Here is a 20,507-nt window from a genome sequence, read left to right as displayed (position 1 = left end):
GATGCTAATGCAGTACGCCACAGGATGTTTTTGTGCTGGTCAATGGCATTCAGGTCTGGAGTGAACCAAGGGCTATATCTATTCCTGGTTCTAAATTTTATTGAATGGGGAATGCTTATTTAAGATGGTGAGGAAAGCACTTTTAAAGAATAACCAGGCATCCTTTACTGACGAAATTAGGTCAATATCCTTCCAGGATACCCGGGCCAGGTCGATTAGAAAGACCTGCCCGCTGAAGTGTTTTAGGGAGCATTTGACAGTGATGAGGGGTGGTTGATGGCAGGTTGGTCAGGATGATATCTATGAGGGTGCCCGTGTTTACAGATTTGGGGTTGTACCTGGTGGGTTCATTGATAATTTGTGTGAGATTGAGGGCATCTAGCTTAGACTGTAGGACAGCCGGGGTGTTAAGCATGTCCCAGTTTAGGTCATCTAACAGTACAAGCTTTAAAGATAGATGGGGGGCAATCAATTCACATATAGTGTCCAGTGCACAGCTGGGGGCAGAAGGTGGTCTATAACAAGCGGCAACGGGGAGATACTTGTATCTGGAAATGTGGATTTTTAGAAGTAGAAACTCGAATTGATTGGGCACAGACCTGGAAAGTATGACAGAACTCTGCAGGCTGTCTCTGCAGTAGATTGCAACTCCGCCCTCTTTGGCAGTTCTATCTTGTCAGAAAATTTTATAGTTAGGGATGGAAAGTTCAGGATTTTTGGTGGCCTTCCTAAGCCAGGATTCAGACATGGCTAGGACATCCGGGTTGGCAGAGTGTGCTAAAGCAGTGAATAAAACAAACTTAGGGAGGAGGCTTCTAATGTTAACATGCATGAAACCAAGGCTTTTACGGTTACAGAAGTCAACAAATGAGAGCACCTATGGAATGGGAATGGAGCTAGGCGCTGCAGGTCCTGGATTAACCTCTACATCACCAGAGGAACAGAGGAGGAGTAGGATAAGGATACGGCTAAAGGGCTATAAGAACTGGTCGTCTAGTGCGTTCGAAACAGAGAGTAAAAGGAGCAGGTTTCTAGGCGCGGAAGAATAGATTCAAGGCATAATGTACAGACAAGGGTATGGTAGGATGTGAATACAATGGAGGTAAACCTAGGCATTGAGTGACGATGAGAGAGGTTTTGTCTCTAGAGACATCATTTAGACCAGGTGAGGTCACCGCATGTGAACGGGCTAGCTAAGGCATATTGAGCAGGGCTGGAGTCTCTACAGTGAAATAAGACAATAATCACTAACCAGAACAGCAATGGACAAGACATATTTACATTAGGAAGAGGCATGCGTAGCCGAGTGATCATTGGGACCAGTGGGAGGCTAGGCGAGCTGGAGACACGGCGATTCAGACAGCTAGCGGGCCGGGGCTAGCAGAAGGGCCTTAGGGGGACGTTGTGACGGAAGAAGTCTGTTGTAGCCTCCTCGGACGGTTACGTCGGCAGGCCAGTCGTGTTGGATCGGCAGGGCTCCGTGTGCAGTAAAAGGGTACCATGCCAATTGTCAAAATAGGTATTGTAGCCCAAGAAATTGGCTGACGGTCCTCTTCAGCTAACAGTCCGATATGCTCTAGACAGCTAGCCGGCCGCGGCTAGCAGGGTAGCGGATGGGCCTTCAGGGGACGTCGCGACGGAGGAGCCTGTTGAAACCCCTCGGGCGGATTACGTCGTTAGACCCGTCGTGGTGGAATCGGCAGGGCTCCCTGTCGGCAGTAAAAGGGGTCCAGGCCAATTGGCAAAATATGTATTGTAGCCCAAGGAGTGGACCTCTCCATGGACCTCTTCAGCTAGCCGGGAGATGGGCCTAGCACGAGGCTAGTTCCAGGCTCACTGGTGCTTGCTTCGGGACAGAAACATTAGCCAGGGGGTAGCCACTCGGATAGCAGCTAGCTAGCTAGCTGCGATGTTCCAGGTGAAAAGGTTCAGAGCTTGCGGTAGGAAACCGGAGATGTGGAGAAAAAGCAGTCCGGTATGCTCTGGGTTGAATCGCGCTGTGTAGACTGGCAGGAGTTGACCAGCCTAAGGTTAGCTGATGACCACTAGCAGTGGCTAACTGACTACTATCTAGTAGCTAGTTAGCTGGCTAGCTCCTGTTGGGGGTTCCGGTTCTAAAGTATAGAAAGTAGCAGATCCATACCACATTGGGTGAGGTGGGTTGCAGGAGAGTATGTTGAAACTGAGGTTAAAAATATAAAAAATATATATGAAATATATACGAAGGAACAAAATATTTATACACGGGACACGACAAGACGAAGACAAAGACTTCTGAACTTCTACGCCATCTTGGAATGAGTATGAAATTGTAATTTGTGTCTCCTGATGTACTGGCCTGTCTCCTGGTAGCGCCTCCATGCTCTGGACACTACGCTGACAGACACAGCCAGGAAGCATAGGAACTGAGAAGTGGTCTGTGGTCACCACCTGCAGAATCACTCCTTTATTGGGGGTGTCTTGCTAATTGCCTATAATTTCCACCTTTTGTCTATTCCATTTGCACAACAGCATGTGAAATTTATTGTCAATCAGTGTTACTTCCTAAGTGGACAGTTTGATTTCACAGAAGTGTGATTGACTTGGAGTTACATTGTGTTGTTTAAGTGTTCCCTTTATTTTTTTGAGCAGTGTATTAGTTCAGAATCTAGCTATGAACCTCAGCTATCATAGCCTGTTGTATTGACTTCAAAAGAGTCTGAATGGCATTAATGAAGCCTATGGAGTAGAAAATAATATAACTTTATTGTGCCAAGGATGCAAGTCCTATATTACCAATCATTACCAAGCATGAGATCCCCACATTGTAGCCTGTACATTTAATATATTCACTGATCATGTACTCTACCTTGGCAAATAAAGGTGTGGTTCAGGTATGAAATTCTGAGAAAAAAATGTCCAGTCATATCCAATACCAGGATTATCAAACTCCATTATTTGAATGATGCTGTGTCTGCATGTATGTATTACATTTATACACTTCAACGGTGTTTACTAATACTGGTCCTGGGACATCAATGGTTACACATTGTAACTATGCAATAGACTAGAAACCTGATTTAAGTAGTTAAAGGCTGATTTGTAATTAATATATACAGAAACAGAATTTTAAAAACAGTACACAACAATTCCTATGCAACATGTACATACTCTAAAACTGGTTAATCTCTATATCAAACTTCCTTCATCTGCATTGATCTGAGGACACAGGATAGATGTAGTATTTCATCAAAATAGATATTTAATTTCAACCAGTAGAGAATTTGAAACACTTTATTGCAAGAAGTTCATTATCCAAGTGTTATAAATACATAATACATGCATTATAATAGTATAATTTTAATATTATATTCTAAATACAAGTTAAATCTGTTATTTAACATACATCTGGTGTGCATTATAAAGACAGGAAGAAAGAGGAGGTGGGTAGAGGTGTAAGAAAGAGTGTAAAAAACAGAAAGGGAAAGAGATAAGAACAGAAGAGCAGGGAAGACGGCATATGATAAATTAATTACAGTGCTACCCTAATATTCTCTCAGTTCATAACAATTACATAATAGTATCTCTAGCTGTGTCTCCTAACAGCCTTGGGCCCCCAGTTGGCCCGAAGGTTATCAACTTCTTATGGCTGGGGATCGATATGACAACAGCCAGTGAAAGTGCAGGGAGCCAAATTCAAACAACAGAAATCTCATAATTAAAATTTCTCAAACATACAAGTATCTTATACCATTTTAAAGGTAATCTTGTTGTTAATCCCACCACAGTGTCCGATTTCAAAAAGGCTTTACAGCGAAAGCACCACAAACGATTATGTTAGGTCACCGCCAAATCACAGAAAAACACAGCCATTTTTCCAGCCAAAGACAAGAGTCACAAAAAGCAGAAATAGAGATAAAATGAATCGCTAACCTTTGATGATCTTCATCAGATGACACTCATAGGACTTCATGTTACACAATACATGTATGTTTTGTTCGATAAAGTTCATATTTATATAAAAAAATCTCAGTATACATTGCCGCGTTATGTTCAGTAGTTCCAAAAACATCCGGTGATTTTGCAGAGAGCCACATCAATTTCCAGAAATACTCATAATAAACGTTGATCAAAGATACAAGTGTTATACATGGAATTTTAGATCCACTTCTCCTTAATGCAACCGCTGTGTCAGATTTCAAAAAAGCTTTACGGAAAAAGCAAACCAAGCAATAATCTGAGGTCGGCGCTCAGAACCCAATCAAGACAAAAAGATATCCGCCATATTGTGCAGTCAACAGAAGTCAGAAATAACATTATAGATATTCACTTACCTTTGATGATCTTCATCAGAATGCACTCCCAGGAATCCCAGTTCCACAATAAATGTTTGATTTGTTCGATAATGTCCATCATTTAGGTCCAAATAGCTACTTTGGTTAGCGCATTTGGTAAACAAATCAAAACTCACGAAGCGCGTTCACTAGTTGCAGACAAAATGTCAAAAAGTTCCGTTACAGTCCGTAGAAACATGTCAAACAATGTATAGAATCAATCTTTAGGATGTTTTTAACATACATCTTCAATAATGTTCCAACCGGAGAATTCCTTTGTCTTCAGAAAAAGCAAATGGAACGAGAGCTACCTCTCATGTGAATGCGCATGACCAGGTCCTGGCACTCTGCCAGACCTCTGACTCAATCCCCTCTCATTCAGCCCCCCTTTACAGTAGAAGCGTCAAACAAGTTTCTAGAGACGGTTGACATCTAGTGGAAGCCTTAGGAAGTGCAACATGACCAATATCCCACTGTATCTTCAATAGGGGCTAAGTTGAAAATCGACCAACCTCAGATTTCCCACTTCCTGGTTGGATTTTTTCTCAGGTTTTTGCCTGCCATATGAGTTCTGTTATACTCACACATCATTCAAACAGTTTTAGAAACTTCAGAGTGTTTTCTATCCAAATATACTAATAATATGCATATATTAGCAACTGGGACTGAGGAGCAGGCAGTTAACTCTGGGCACCTTATTCATCCAAGCTACTCAATACTGCCCCCAGCCATAAGAAGTTAACCTGTTTGGGCTGCAGGGGCAGTATTGAGTAGCCTGGATAAAAGGTGCCCATTTCAAACGGCCTCGTACTCAATTCTTGCTCGTACAATATGCATATTATTATTACTATTGGATAGAAAACACTCTCTAGTTTCTAAAACCGTTTGAATTATATCTGTGAGTAAAACAGAACTCATTTTGCAGCAAACTTCCTGACAGGAAGTTGAAAAACTGAAATCGATGCTCTGTTCTAGGGCCTGCCTATAAATGTGCTTGATATTTATTAGTATACATGCACTTCATACGCCTTCCACTAGATGTCAACAGGCAGTGAGAGAAGAAATGGAGTGTATAACATGATCTGAGGGCGAATAAAAGCTCTTGGCATGACGTGACCCCAATTTCCTGTTTTCTGGAACGCGCGTGAAGGGACCTGGTATTGCCTTCTGTAAAGCTGTCGTTATAGACGACTAATATCTCCGGCTTTGATTTTATTTGATACATGTGACAATATCATCGTAAAGTATGTTTTTTCAATATAGTTTTATTAGATTATTGAAATTTTTTCGGGACGTTAGGCGTGTTGCTTTGTCTGCGTTTGTTCAGGAAGGAGAGCTTCGCGCCACTTTGCTAGCTTTCCGTGCTAATTGACTGGAGAAGAGGACATTCTAAATCCAAACAACGATTGTTCTGGACAAAGGACCCCTTGTACAACATTCTGATGGAAGATCATCAAAAGTAGGACCCATTTTATGATGCTATTTCATATATCTGTCGAACATGTGAACTAGTAGTTTGCGCCCAGATTTTGGGCACGCTCTCGCCATAACGTAAACTGCATGTCGTAATGAAGTTATTTTTAGAATTCTAACACGGCGATTGCATTAAGAACTAGTGTATCTATCATTTCCTATACAACATGTATTTTTTCCTATACAACATGTATTTTAATGTTTATGAATAGTTATTTGGTCAGAATATGTGAGTGTCAGAAAAATATCCGGACGTTGTGGGAAAAAGACGCTACGTTAGCACAATGTATAACCACTGATTTCAGCTCTAAATATGCACATTTTCGAACAAAACATAAGTGTATGTATAACCTGATGTTATAGGACTGTCATCTGATGAAGCTTATCAAGGTTAGTCAAAAATTATATATCTTTTGCTGGTTTGTTACGATCGCTAACTTTTGCTGCTGGTAAATGGCTTGTGTTTCTGGCTATTGTGGTAAGCTAATATAATGCTATATTGTGTTTTCGCTGTAAAACACTTAAGAAATCGGAAACATTGGCTGGATTCACAAGATGCTTGTCTTTCATTTGCTGTACATCATGTATTTTCAGAAATGTTTTATGATGAGTATTTAGGTATTTCACGTTGGTGTCTGTAATTACTCTGGCTGCTTCGGTGCTATTTCTGACGGTAGCTGTGATGGTAGCTGCAATGTAAAACTGATTTATACCTCAAATATGCACATTTTTCGAACAAAACATAGATTTATTGTATAACATGTTATAAGACTGTCATCTGATGAAGTTGTTTCTTGGTTAGTTTGGTTGGTTCTTGGTTAGTTAGGTTGGCTTTGTGCATGCTACCTGTGCTGTGAAAAATGTCTGTCCTTTTTTGTATTTGGTGGTGAGCTAACATAAATATACGTGGTGTTTTCGCTGTAAAACATTTTAAAAATCGGACATGTTGGTTGGATTCACAAGATGTTTATCTTTCATTTGCTGTATTGGACTTGTTAATGTGTGAAAGTTAAATATTTCTAAAAAATATATATTGAATATCGCGCCCTGCACTTGAGCTGGCTGTTGTCATAAGTGTACCGACATCGGGCTTGCAGCCCAAAGAAGTTAAGAGCGGGTGAGATGTTGATGACGGGACTGGGGGTTGGCACCCTCTCTCGCATCAACACATACCTGCAGACAGGAGACAGATGGAGAGAGAGAGAGCATGATTAAGTCTTGTGTTTTTTAAATTCTCACACTGTCAGTCATCATAATCATCAGGAGGTGAAATGCAAAACTTACTTTGCATCATTAACTCTGGGACTACTGCATCTCTATCTGTATTTCAATGTAAAGCATCTCTTTAATAATACTTCAAGTGGACCTGACCAAGTGACCTCTCACCTCTGATCATGCTGTGCCCTCTATGTGTCAGCCAGTTCAGATGCAAGAGGGGTTCACCTACACAGCTGATATAACCTATATGATTTAGGGAGAAGGGGCGAGAGGGATGAAGTGAAGGAGAGAGACTGTTATTGATTTAATAAGGTACTTAAAGGGACAATGTTCATCAGGAATCTGTGTGTGTGGTCTCACCAGGTGTCTACACTAAGTGGCTGCAGAGTACTTTATACTGAAAAACATGCATAGACACATGAGGACAAACAATATAGCGTAGTTATATAAATATAAATAATGGAAGTGTATTACTGTTCTCCATGCCTATTCTTTGAAGGTGGAAGGAGCCACAGTTATACACCTGAGCCTGCTTACTGCACAACACAATCAATCAATCAGATTGATACACAAGTGTGTAGGTGTGCGTTATAGGATGTCTAATTGTTATTTTTTTTTTTTAATAGCTGTGTTCCTGGTGCTTTGCTCCAGGAACACAGCTGTCTTCGGGGAGGTCGAGGGTGCCATGTCTTAGGCCATGACCGAAGGCAGAGTTGGCCAGAGTGCCTCCCTCACTCGTCCTCCCGTAGCTGCCGACATCCAAGAGGTAATTGGCATCCATATCCGCCAAGAGGACAATGGAGAATTTCCCCTTGTAGTTGTGGAACAGGGAACCGGAATTTGGGTGTGCTTGCAGGACCACATACTTGACATTCACTGTTCCCAGATAATGAGTAAAGTTACGCCCTTCTTCAAAGTCAGCAGCGATGGCTCTCCAGTGGCAGAATACCTGGCCACTGTGACTGGCCCAAAATTAAGAAAAGCTTTGACTATGTACAGACTCAGTGGGAACAGCCTTGCTATTGAGAGAGGCTGCCATATTAGAAACACATATTTCCTTTTTGATTACACAAAGAATTGGAAAACAAATCACATTTTTATTAGGTGAAATACCACAGTGATCCATCACAGCAGCAATATTTGTGACTTGTTGCCACAAGAAAAGGGCAACCAGTGAATCACAAACATCATTGTAAATACAACCCATATTTATCAGTTTATTTATTTTCAGTTTTGTACTTCAACTATTTGCACATTGTTACAACACTGTACATAGCCATAATATAACATGTTAAATGTCTCTATTCTTTTGAAACTTTTGTAAATGTAATGTTACTGCTCATTTCTGATTGTTTATTTCATTTTTGTTTATCTGTTTCACTTGCTTTGGCAATGTAAACATATGTTTCTCATGCCAATAAAGCCCTTTGAATTGAGTTGAATTGAGAGAGACAGAGAGAGAGAGAGAGAGAGAGAGAGAGAGAGAGAGAGAGAGGCTGCTATTGAGAAAGCAGGGGACCATTGTGCACGTTTTCAAAAAGGTACATTTTGTTTGCAATTTATGTAGAGGTAGACAGCAATAAATGCAATATAACTATGGTTGTGTACCAAATGGCACCCTATTCCCTATATAGTGAACTACTTTGGACCAGGACCCATAGGGCTCTGGTCAAAAGCAGTGCATTATGTAGGGAATAGGGTGTCATTTGGACACACATTATCAATGTCCTTGAAGTCATGGCTAAAAACTGCATATTATTATGTGTCACTGGCACACGAGAACAGTTGCATTTAATAATTAATGTTGTACATTTAAAATGAGAAACACAAGTAAAATAAACTAGTTCATTAAAGACAATAACGGTTCAAATACCATATTACCGGTATGGTAACTAGTGTCTAGTGCTGCAGTTTAGAGGATTCAAGCGCTCAAAGATGGTCAGCCAACTGTATTTATATTCTTACAAAACTATGATTATTTTGTTGTGCAAAAGTATGGCATTATTAACTGTTTCTTAAAGCACACAGTGAATAATGTATTACAGTTTGTTCACAGACATGTTCAGGGAGTTGAATCACATGTTTGAGGAGACACATTTGCAATGGTAAAAGGACTACTGCTTCCATAAGTAAATTTACATTCTCCGATGTAGAAAGATCTCCTTTTCCCTTATTTTCTGATGACAAGATTGTTTGTTCTTACCACCATGTTGAAACAAAAGGACCTAGTTCCCTTCTGTATCCTATTAAATGCACGGTCCCCCTTGCTAAAAGATACGTCAACATGAGAATATCAAATTATTAACAAAAAAACTCTTAACTGTGAAATGCGATAATTACTGTGAAGTTATGATGACACCATCATAATCTAACAAGGATTTGAATGGCCTTTGGCACATGATGAAATACGATATCAGAATATTTGAAAGGACAATTTATATATCATCTATAATGTTATAGTGATCATTATACAAACAGTGACTTAAAATGTCAAAATGTGATAAATTCAATAAAATGCACACTTGTAGAAAATCTAAGAGGAAAAAGTTGTGAGGACAGAACAAATTAACATTCACATTTTGGATTAACACGGATCTTTCTTTCAAGAAAAATATTACTCCCAGACAAAATCCTTTAAAACATACCATTGTGTCATCTGGAATCAAACTTACACATTTTGTCTTACCCTATCTAAATCACTAATGGTGACATACTGTGTTTCACATTTTCAGAACGGAAAACAATACTTTCTACCCACTGGTTTCGGCAACACTTTATTTGACACCCAGCGTCATTATGTCATAACAGCTGTAACACTGTCATGACACATATATTTAGACCGGTTGTGACATGTATTGTGTTATTTTATGGCTGGTTATGACACCTACATAAGAGTGTTAAAACCCACAAAACCTACCACACAAGGCAAAACATTCCATTACACCATTGCCTACTTGTCAAAAGTATGTTTATGTTATATAACATTTTATGAAATTAACCATATTAAATTATGATTGTAATTGTCCACACATTGATGTCAGACATGCACCTACCCCAATGCTCTGTTGCTAATGACTGGGATGAATGCAGGAGCAGATTCCAGGAGCAGGACGAGACACCCTATTTATGACTGACATAAGGGCATGTACGTGATAGGCCTATCTGGCTTATATGATTATGATAGTCATAATGCTTCTTCACAGGGCCATAAAGAGTATTTTCTTAGTCCCGATTAAAGTGACACAGGATGGGCATAATGCTTCATGACAGTGTCATAAAGTGCATTTTCTGCAATTTATTTAAAATATGACAGAGACAAAAAAAAAAGAAGGAAACTTCTTGGCAGGGAAAAACACAAATACATTCTTATGTAGGTGTCATAACCAGCCATAAAATAACGCAATATATGTCACAACAGGTGTAACTATATGGGTCATGACAGTATTGTGACCATGTTATTACATGTTATGTCAGCTTTTATGACATATTATGACATGTTTATGACCATGTCATAACGTGTTATGATGCTGGGTGTCAAGTTAAAGTGTTATCCTGGTTTCTCACATCTTCATCATAGTGCATCTCGTCTTTTTTCCCTTTCTGGATTTCATAGGTTTTTTCCCTCAATGTCAGTGGTGCTATTTCCAAACAACGTGACCAGCTGCTCTTCGTAATTTGCAATGTTTCTCTTCATGATGTCCATGCAGGGGCCCAGCAACCTCTCAAATGCCTGGACGTCCATAACTGGTAAACACAAGAGGAGAGGTGTCAGACACAGGAAGGGATGACTCTAAACAGATGACTTATATCACGTGTAGGTCCTGATCTGACAAAGATCCACATTGACAAAGAATAAGAACAGCCCATGATTGTGTTTGGAAACATTATTAGCCCTTTAATCCTTATGTCTTCCGTCCTTGTTTCTCCAATTCCTCTCAAACCGAATTGGAGGAGACTCTAATGAGATATGAGAAAAATGTAGGACAAGGACAGAGGAGTATATAAAAATTTGAGACACAGCCCACAGAGTAAAGGCAGTATACCTAAACATTTAACACTTCCCACAGCATAAGCTGAAGCAGCTCTGGGTTTGTTCGTGACCAAAGCCAGTTCTCCAAAGTACTGCCCTCTTGAGCACGTGGCTATATCGACCTCCTCATCCTCTTGGTCTTTTTTCGTCTAGAGAGAAGACATAAGAGCGCAACATAAACAACATAATATCCCACAAATGGCCTCCTGAGTGGCGCAGCAGTCTAAGGCACTGCATCGCAGTGCTAGAAGCGTCACTACAGACCCGGGTTCGATCCTGGGCTGTATCACAACCGGCCGTGATCGGGAGTCCCATAGGGCGGCGCATCGTCCGGGTTAGGGGAGGGTTTGGCTGGGGGGGCTTTACTTGGCTCATCTCACTCTAGCGACTCCTTGTGGCGGGCCGGGCGCCTGCAGGCTGACCTCGGTTGTCAGTTGAACGGTGTTTCCTCCGACACATTGGTGCGGCTGGCTTCCAGGTTAAGCAGGCAGGTGTTAAGAAGCGCGGTTTGGTGGGTCATGTTTCGGAGGACGCATGACTCGACCTTCACCTCACGAGCCCGTTGGGGAGCTGCAGCGATGAGACAAGATCGAAATTGGGGAGAAAAAGGGGGTAAAATCCCACAAAAAATGTCATTATAAAAATATCACACAAATCCATCTTAACTAAATTTCTATGTATGATACATTCAAATCTGTAATGTCTTAGAGACAAACTTACCCTGCTTCTTTTCATGGTGATTCTAACTTGACCAGATTCAACTATATAAAAACAATCTGCTAGATCACCCTGCAACAGAACACACATTACAGTATTTCAAATAGCAAATAAACAATACATTAGAATGAAAGAAATACTTGCAAGAAGTGCAATTACCTGGCATGATCATATAGAATAGAATAGAAGACGGAGAAAACAATACCTGAGAGATGATCTGTTCTTCATCGCTGAATGGTTTAGAAGACAGCACGTCCACTACTTTCATTCTCTCTGAAAGCTGGGGATAACAGGGAAGGCAAACTTTGTTGAGACTGGTTTGCAGGGATGAGTTTGTTCTATACTTTAAATTACACATCATCTTAAAGCTGGGGATAACAGGGCACACACTGATTGGATTGCAGGGACGTGTTTGTACTAATGTGAGAGAGAAAATGCACTTTGCGTACACAAAAACAAATTCTACTGATAAAGATAGAAACACAATAGACCGATACCTCTAGTGACGTAAGGAATGGAAGAGATTCAATGAACTCCTCATAAAGTCTCCTCTTCAACGCGTTGTTCTTTACAATGATCCTCCTGAAAGTCAGACGATCCTGAGAACAAACAGACACAGTTGTCAGTATTAGAGGTTGACCGATTAATCGGAATGGCCGATTAATGGCCGGTATTTTTGAGCGCCGATTTGCCGATTTTATTATATATATTTTTTTACACCTTTATTTAATCTTTATTTAACTAGGCAAGTCAGTTAAGAACACATTCTTATTTTCAATGACGGCCTAGGAACGAGGCAGAACGACAGATTTTTAACCTTGTCAGCTCGGGGGATCCAATCTTGCATTCTTACAGTTAACTAGTCTAATGCTCTAACACCTGATTACATTGCACTCCACGAGGAGCCTGCCTGTTACGCGAATGCAGTAAGCTAAGGTAAGTTGCTAGCTAGCATTAAACTTATTTTATAAAAAACAATCAATCAATGACTGTCATTGCTCCAATGTGTACTTAACTATAAACATCAATGCCTTTCTTAAAATCAATACACAAGTATATATTTTTAAACCTGCATATTTAGCTAAAATAAATCCTGGTTAGCAGGCAATATGAACCAGGTGAAATTGTGTCATTTCTCTTGCGTTCATTGCACGCAGAGTCAGGGTATATGCAACAGTTTGGGCCGCCTGGCTCTTTGCAAACTAATTTGCCAGAATGTTACGTAATTATGACATAACATTGAAGGTTGTGCAATGTAACAGGAATATTTAGACTCATGGATGCCACCCGTTAGATAAAATACGGAACGGAATAAACGTTTTGTTTTCGAGGTGATAGTTTCCGGATTAGTCAAAGGTATATGGTTTAGAGAGAAATAGTCGACGCGTTATAATTCCTGTAATAACTTGCGGCTGCACTTGAAAGGGGCTCCTTTCGTTATTTTACCGTTCATGTCTTCCATAGAGAATGTCTTGATCTACTTCAAATAAGGTCTGTGTTTCGCGGAGGAGCAGACTGACAGGGGACCATGCAGACAAGCTCTGCTTTCTGCACTACAACCTAAAACTTAACTGGGAATATTGAAGACCCATGAAAGCTGGTGGTTCGTTTTAACATATGTTCTCATGTTATTTGAGACTAAATTGATTTTATTTATGTATTATATTAAGTTAAAATAAAAGTGTTCATTGTTCATTCAGTATTGTTGCAATTGTCATTATTACAAAAATGTGTGTGTGTATATCATCATATATATCATATATATATACCGATTATTTTTATATATATATATATATATATATATATATATATATATATATATATATATATATATATATATATATATATATATATATATATATATATATATATAAAAATAATCGGCCGATTAATCGGCATCAACTTTTTTGTCCTCCAATAATCGGTATCGGTATCGGCGTTGAAAAATCATAATCGGTCGACCTCTAGTCAGTATATCTCTAATCATTTATAATGGTAAGATGAAAACAACAAGTCATGTCGATGTCTGGTGAATGATATAGTCAAGACAAACAGTCCACAATTTGGGATTGTTTTGTTCAGTGCAGTATTATTTCCACTCCTATGATTCGTTTTTCCTTTTAGTCCCTGTGTCCAACATAACGTTTTCCAGCAGAGGGAGCTGCATCTCTAACCAATGTAAAGATTTTCCCCAAAAAGCTGCAGAAGTGTCCTATTATTATATCAAGCTATTATCATTGGTTGGTTTATCCGGATTCCCATTAGCTTTTACCGAAGCAGCAGCTATTCTTCCTGGGGTCCACACAAAAACATAAAACACGACAAATAACAAAACACTGATACACTCATAGACAAGAACAGTCACATAAATCTACAATACAACAATATACAAACAATACAGCAAAATAATAATGTACGGGTAGATTGCGTGTTAGAGTGTGATAGAGTGTGTCTATGTGTGGGTGGCAGGTAGCCTAGCAGTTAAGAGTGTTGGGCCAGTAACTGAAAGATTTCTGACCTGAATACCTGAGGCAATTAGCTGAAAAATCTGTCGATGTGCCCTTGAGCAAGGCCCAAGTCGCTCTGGATAAGAGAGTTAGCTAAATGACTAGAAAGTGAATGTTTGTGTGTGTGTCATTTCACAGTCCCTATTGTGCCATGAGATGTTGTTTCATAATTTTTTTGTTGTAATTTTGCTGTTTGGTTGAGTAATTGGAGATAGCTCTGTATAATACTGTGGTGGGTGATTCTTAAACCGGTTTTAATCATGGCGGTAACAAAGTGAGTTGGAAAACCATGACGCATCTGCAACAATCAGCTATCATTCTGAAGACTAAGATGCTTAGTTTATGGCACAGTGTCTTAATTTAAATATATTTAACATTTTCGTCTGAATTTTGTACATTTTCACCCCAAATTCTCATTACCGAAATGCGTCTGGATTAAATTCTCTGGTCATTTTATACAATTTTACTTTAGAAAAACCTAACTTATTTGAATAAAATGCAAAATATGTGGCTGTAGTTTGTCCATAAATCATGAATGTTTTATACTAGTTGAAGTTTACAATAAACTATAATATTTATTACGTAAAAACTCAATGTCTTTCTCATTACGGTAACATGTTTTTTGATTTGCTGTAAAAACACTAATACATTTTTTTATAAAGTTGTATTCACCCATGGTGGATCATCTAGAAGAGTAGTCCTTAGATGAGCACATCATAACAAGTAATTATGATAAAAACAACAAGATTCAGAAAAGGTTATGTGTTGCTGTAATGAGATAAATTACAACATAAATGTGTATAATTAAATTTGTAATATATTTGTTTGCAGTGTTATGCTTAAAACTCAGACCTTTTCAATAAGTGAGAAATGTAAAAAAATATATGTTTATCTTTTTTGGACTTTGAAAACTATTGCGGTAATTTTTGCATTGGTAGTTTTGGAAATTGTGGTAAAATGCATAATATCTGATCAATAAACATAACAATAATTATTCATTAAATAGCTAAAGATCCAAATCTTAGTAATCCAAGAGGAATTATGGTTGAAAATGTGTTTCTTTTTTTTAACATTTATTATTTTGTCAAGTGCCAGTTTCTTGAGAATCACCCGTGTGTTCCCGTGAATTCCTTTTGGACTTGGGGACTGTGAAGAGACCCCTGGTGGCATGTCTTGTGGGGTGTGTACGGGTGTCTGAGCTAAATGTTATTTAATTATGCAGACAATCTGGAATTTTCGTCGCAGTAATATTTCTCATAAAAACTAAAAGAGAAGATGATCATCTCTTGTCAAGCCTCAACCAGGAAAGACTGGCATGTTGTTGATGTTAGTGCTGTATGCAGCAAGGCATGCTGCTCTGTTTGAGCCAGCTGCAGCTTTGCTTGGTATTTTTTTGCTGCACTTCACCATTTTACTGGACAGTAATCAATATTGGACAAGACCAGAGCCTGAACAACTAGTAAAATTGATGTCTGTGTAAAAAAACACAGAACTTTTTCATAGACATACCCCTCCACATCTTCACAACTCATTTGTCAATATGACTTGACCATGATAATTGACCATCCGATGTTATACCTAGGAGTTTAGCGTCCTCAACTTGCTCAATGGTCACACCCTTTATGCACAACTCCAGTTGAGGTTTACATCTTAGAGAATGTTTTGAACCAAATACAATGCTATTATGAATTACCCATTCTAATTTTCCCAAGTACTCAACGCCGTGGTCTGGTAGCATTTGGGGTTTATCACCTGTACAAGGACTCATGTGCTGCTAATGTACAGAGTGTAATCCTTACAGCTCAGAGAGGAAGGATTCTTGGAAGCTCTTTGTACAAAACATGGCTTTTACCTCACTGAGCTTTCTCAGATGTTTATCGAGAGCTTAATACATACAGTGCATTCGGAAAGTATTCAGACCCCTTGACTTTTTCCACATTTTGTTACATTACAACCTTATTCTAAAATTGATCAAATTATTTTTCCCCTAATCAATCGACACAGAATACCCCATAATGACAAAGCGAAAACAGGTTTTTAGACATTTTTGCAACTGTATGAAAAAAGATGTATCTTATGTATCTTATTTACATAAGTATTCAGACCCTTTGCTATGAGACTCGAAATTGAGCTCAGGTGCATCCTGTATCCATTGATCATCGTTGAGATGTTTCTATAACTTGATTGGAGTCCACATGTGGTAAACTAAATTGATTGGACATGATTTGGAAAGGCACACACCTACAGTGTCTATATAAGGTCTTACTGTTGACAGTGCATGTCAAAGCAAAAACCAAGCTGTGAGTTCGAAGAAATTGTCTGTAGAGTTCCGAAACAGGATTGTGTCGAGGCACAGATCTGGGGAAGGATACCAAAAAAATTCTGCAGCATTGAAGGTCCCCAAGAACACAGTGGCCTCCATCACGCTTAAATGGAAGAAGTTAGGTACCACCAAGACTCTTCCTAGAGGGGAATCGGGGGAGAAGGGCATTGGTCAGGGAGGTGACCACTCTGGCAGAGCTCCAGAGTTCCTCTGTGGAGATGGGAGAACCTTCCAGTAGGACAACCATCTCTGCAGCACTCTACCAATCAGGTATTTCACTGAGGAAAGGGGAAAAGGGGATACCTAGTCAGTTGTAGAACTCAATGCCTTCAGCTGAAATGTGTATTCCGCATTTAACCCAAACCCCTCTGAATTAGAGAGGTGCGGGGGGCTGCCTTAATCGACATCCACGTCTTCGGCACCCGGGGAACAGTGGGTTAACTGCCTTGCTCAGGATTGGCCAGACTCCTCAGTGAAAGGTACATGACAGCCCACTTGGAATTTGCCAGAAGGCACCTAAAAGACTCAGACCATGAGAAACCAGATTCTCTCATCTGATGAAACCAAGATTGAATTCTGGTCTGAATGCCAAGCGTCACGTCTGGAGGAAACCTGGCACCATCCCTATGGTGAAGCATGGTGGAGGCAATATCATGCTGTGTGGATGTTTTTCAACGGCAGGGACTGGGAGACTGTCAGGATTGAAAGAAAAATGAACGGAGCAAAGTACAGAGAGATCCTTGATGAAAACCTGCTCCAGAGCGCTCAGGACCTCAGACTGGGGTGAAGGTTCACCTTCCAACAGGACAATGACCCTAAGCACGCCGCCAAGACAACGCAGGAGTGGCTTCGGGACAAGTCTCTGAGTGGCCCAGCCAGAGCCCGGACATGAACCCGATCAAACATCTCTGGAGAGACCTGAAAATAGCTGTGCAGCGACACTCCCCATCCAACTTGACAGAGCTTGAGAGGATCTGCAGAGAAGAATGGAAGTTCGAACAAATACAGGAGTGCCAAGCTTGTAACGTAATACCCAAGAAGATTTGAGGCTGTAATCGCTGCCAAAGGTGCTTCAACAAAGTACTGAGTAAAGAGTCTGAATACTTATGTAAATGGATTATTTCAGTTATTTATTTTTATTTCTAAAAACCTGTTTTTGCTTTGTCATTATGTGTGTAGATTGATGAGGGGAAAAAAATATTTAATCCATTTTAGAATAAGGCGTAACGTAACAAAATGTGGAAAAAGTCAAGGGGTCTGAATACTTTGCACCACCTTACAGGCATTTTGTCCATGTGATTGATGCAAAATTGACAACTGAGCCATGCTGACATTGACCGCTTTCCAGAACGGTCAATGTGCCAGACAACTGCCAGACAACTGCTACCCCATCATACAATATGCACTGTACAGTACTGTCGGTTACTGCATGTACTATGAGGAACAGTTTAGGGAAGAGAAAAACTCACCAGGCACCAGAGAGCTCCAGGCGAGGTGGCTATGATGGTAGCCGCCCTGGGGGTGTTGTACATCAGGGCCAGCTCTCCAAAGCTCCCCCGGTTATCATAGGCTCCCACAGTCTTCTCAATGCCATCAACCCTCATGCAGATATCAAATATCCCTCTGAGAGAGGGGGGAGAGAACTGTTGAACTGAAATGAAACTATTGCCAAATATACTATGATGTATTGAGGAACATTTGGGGAGTAACCCAGAAAGGTTGTCAGTCCAACAGTTGAACCATTACGCCAAGAAGTCCAAACCTCTTGATGAGGTTGTTAGGTGTTAAGGTTACTATAGTATGTCAGGGTTTACCTTTCTATAACGTAGAAGTTATCCCCATCGTCATCTTGATCTATGATGTGCTCTCCTACCGCAAAGAACTTCTCAAACATGGCGTCAAGTACTTGCGAAAATTGTTCCTGTGGTATGAGAAAACAAACAAGAAATAAAAACACAGACTGAAACAAAGACCTGAGGATTATATCAAACAAGCAGTCTATTCAAATAGAAAACATTGTATTGAGTATTTGTAATAGTAAGGCTCTAGGCTACACATTACTCATTACACAGCATCATACATGAATACTTCAACTTGATTCCTCGCTACATGCTGTTACAGTACTTACAAATAATTGGCAAAACAATCCCACAGTGCATCGGGCCATGGCACAAAGCTACTGGCCCCAGGCTGTTCTGTTCTCTTTTCTGTGTATAGAGTGTGTGCGTGTGCGTGCGTGTGCGTGTGTAATGAACCATAGCAGATAGTGAATGGAGGGAAAGGGAGATCCACTACAGTACGATGAGGGAATAGAAATATAACATTCTTCATCTTACCGGGTCCAGGTTTTTAAACAGGAGGATATCTCTGCAGGCCTCCTGTAGTCTTTGCCTCTGCTTGTCTGTTTTAGGGTGGGCAACCTGGGAAAGCACCCACATGCTATGTCATTGACAAAGATAGTTCGAAAGAACACTTCTTCTTGTCCTTCACATCCAACTATCTGTATACTCCATGCACTAATACCAATACGCATCTAGTACAACATCATTTAGAAAACATAGCTGACATTTGGCTTGTCATCATTTTTTTTTTATCTCCAGAGAGTTCATTTCTTCAACAGTTCCTCTGTAGTCTCTGTAATAGTTTCTTGTACGGTGCCACTTTTTGAAATGCAGGGCCATCTTACCCTCTGCTCTTTGTCCTCCTCGTCTTCATCAGGGTTGAATGCCTCGCCACACACTGTATGATAGAAGAGATTATTAAAAGTTACTGCAAGACATTCACATTCACTGAAAATGAAATATGCTGACCAGAAACATACACATTCTGTTCAAGACATATGTTGCTTGTCAGAAAAGGTTAACAAAAAAAATCTAAGAAATGTAGAAAAGTAGAAGATACAAGATTTTCCACAGAAAAGTGACACGGTATTTCATCCATTACTGGTCCTCGTCTTCTAAGCAACTGTCTTATTCACGGTGGATTTAGAGCCTTTGTGTACAATTATTTTATTAAACACAACCTTGTTTTAAAAGTATTGGGCCTATAACGAACTTCGTCAAGATGTACGTTGTCTGCGTAAGAGATTCATTAAAGATAATACGAGGTCCATCTTCCAACAAAGGAATATATTGTAAAAAATATGTAGATATCCATGACATCTCTGAGAGATTTAGTAATCATAATAAAGTATCACTTTTTAAACAGATCAGAGAGATAAAGAGTGAGTTAACGCAACCAGAATTGAGCCAGAGCTTATTATGGGGTGATAATACCTTTATTTTACACTTGAAGTTGACACAATAAAGACTTTATGATTGAAGATGCCATAGACCTTTTTCACAGTGTGACGACAGTTCAGCTTCTCTAATACCACACAAAAACAAAGGCACTGACCCCAAACCTCCCCTGACGACTTTAAAGATGGCTGGCCAGGGGGCCTCTCTTTTCACCTTTCTTCCTGCATGAGTGCCCAACAGCTAGCCTGGTCAACCAGACTGAGTGCTACGCTCATTGGTGAGCGCAGTGGTCAGTATCGTTGACCGGCCTAGCCAATCGGCTCCTAGATGCCTCCAGCCAACCATCCTCTTACTAACCATCCAGATAACAGTACAGTCACTCCTCTGTCTGTCCGTCTCCATCAATAACCTCGACTTCCCACGCAACAGACTAGGATGGATCCGCATATCAACACGGTCCTGCTGCCGCTAGTTTCATCTCATGTCAACCTGCATCATTTTGTGATTGACTTCCTTCCTGGGGTTTGTTAAAGGAAGATCGAGATGACGGTGATAATTCATCTCTATTGTAAGCAGAGGCCGGGTAAAATGAAACACAGTGGAGGAAGAGATCGGATTAATGGCCTCTGTGAGTGTTAATGCCTACCAGTTACATTATCCAGGGGATTTTCATATCCACAACGACCG

The 20,507-nt window shown here is 40.0% G+C and overlaps 1 protein-coding gene across 1 annotated transcript in view; it reads right to left on the bottom strand.

Annotated features, from left to right (window-relative positions):
* Positions 1-10,611: 10,611 nt before the first annotated feature.
* Positions 10,612-20,507, bottom strand: part of LOC120053326 (cAMP-dependent protein kinase type II-beta regulatory subunit-like) — a 30,498-nt gene continuing 20,602 nt past the window's right edge. Inside the window, exons 3-11 of the mRNA XM_039000452.1 lie at positions 19,268-19,320; positions 18,918-19,001; positions 18,396-18,502; positions 18,051-18,204; positions 12,249-12,350; positions 11,957-12,031; positions 11,755-11,823; positions 11,048-11,183; positions 10,612-10,748 (exon numbers count right to left, since the gene is read on the bottom strand). Coding sequence (XP_038856380.1) covers positions 10,612-10,748; positions 11,048-11,183; positions 11,755-11,823; positions 11,957-12,031; positions 12,249-12,350; positions 18,051-18,204; positions 18,396-18,502; positions 18,918-19,001; positions 19,268-19,320 — 917 coding nt within the window. The remainder of the gene's footprint in view (positions 10,749-11,047; positions 11,184-11,754; positions 11,824-11,956; positions 12,032-12,248; positions 12,351-18,050; positions 18,205-18,395; positions 18,503-18,917; positions 19,002-19,267; positions 19,321-20,507) is intronic.

This window comes from Salvelinus namaycush, chromosome 9 (assembly GCF_016432855.1).
Source record: "Salvelinus namaycush isolate Seneca chromosome 9, SaNama_1.0, whole genome shotgun sequence".
Taxonomy (NCBI): Eukaryota; Metazoa; Chordata; class Actinopteri; order Salmoniformes; family Salmonidae; genus Salvelinus; species Salvelinus namaycush.
This window is presented reverse-complemented; position numbering and strand designations above follow the sequence as displayed.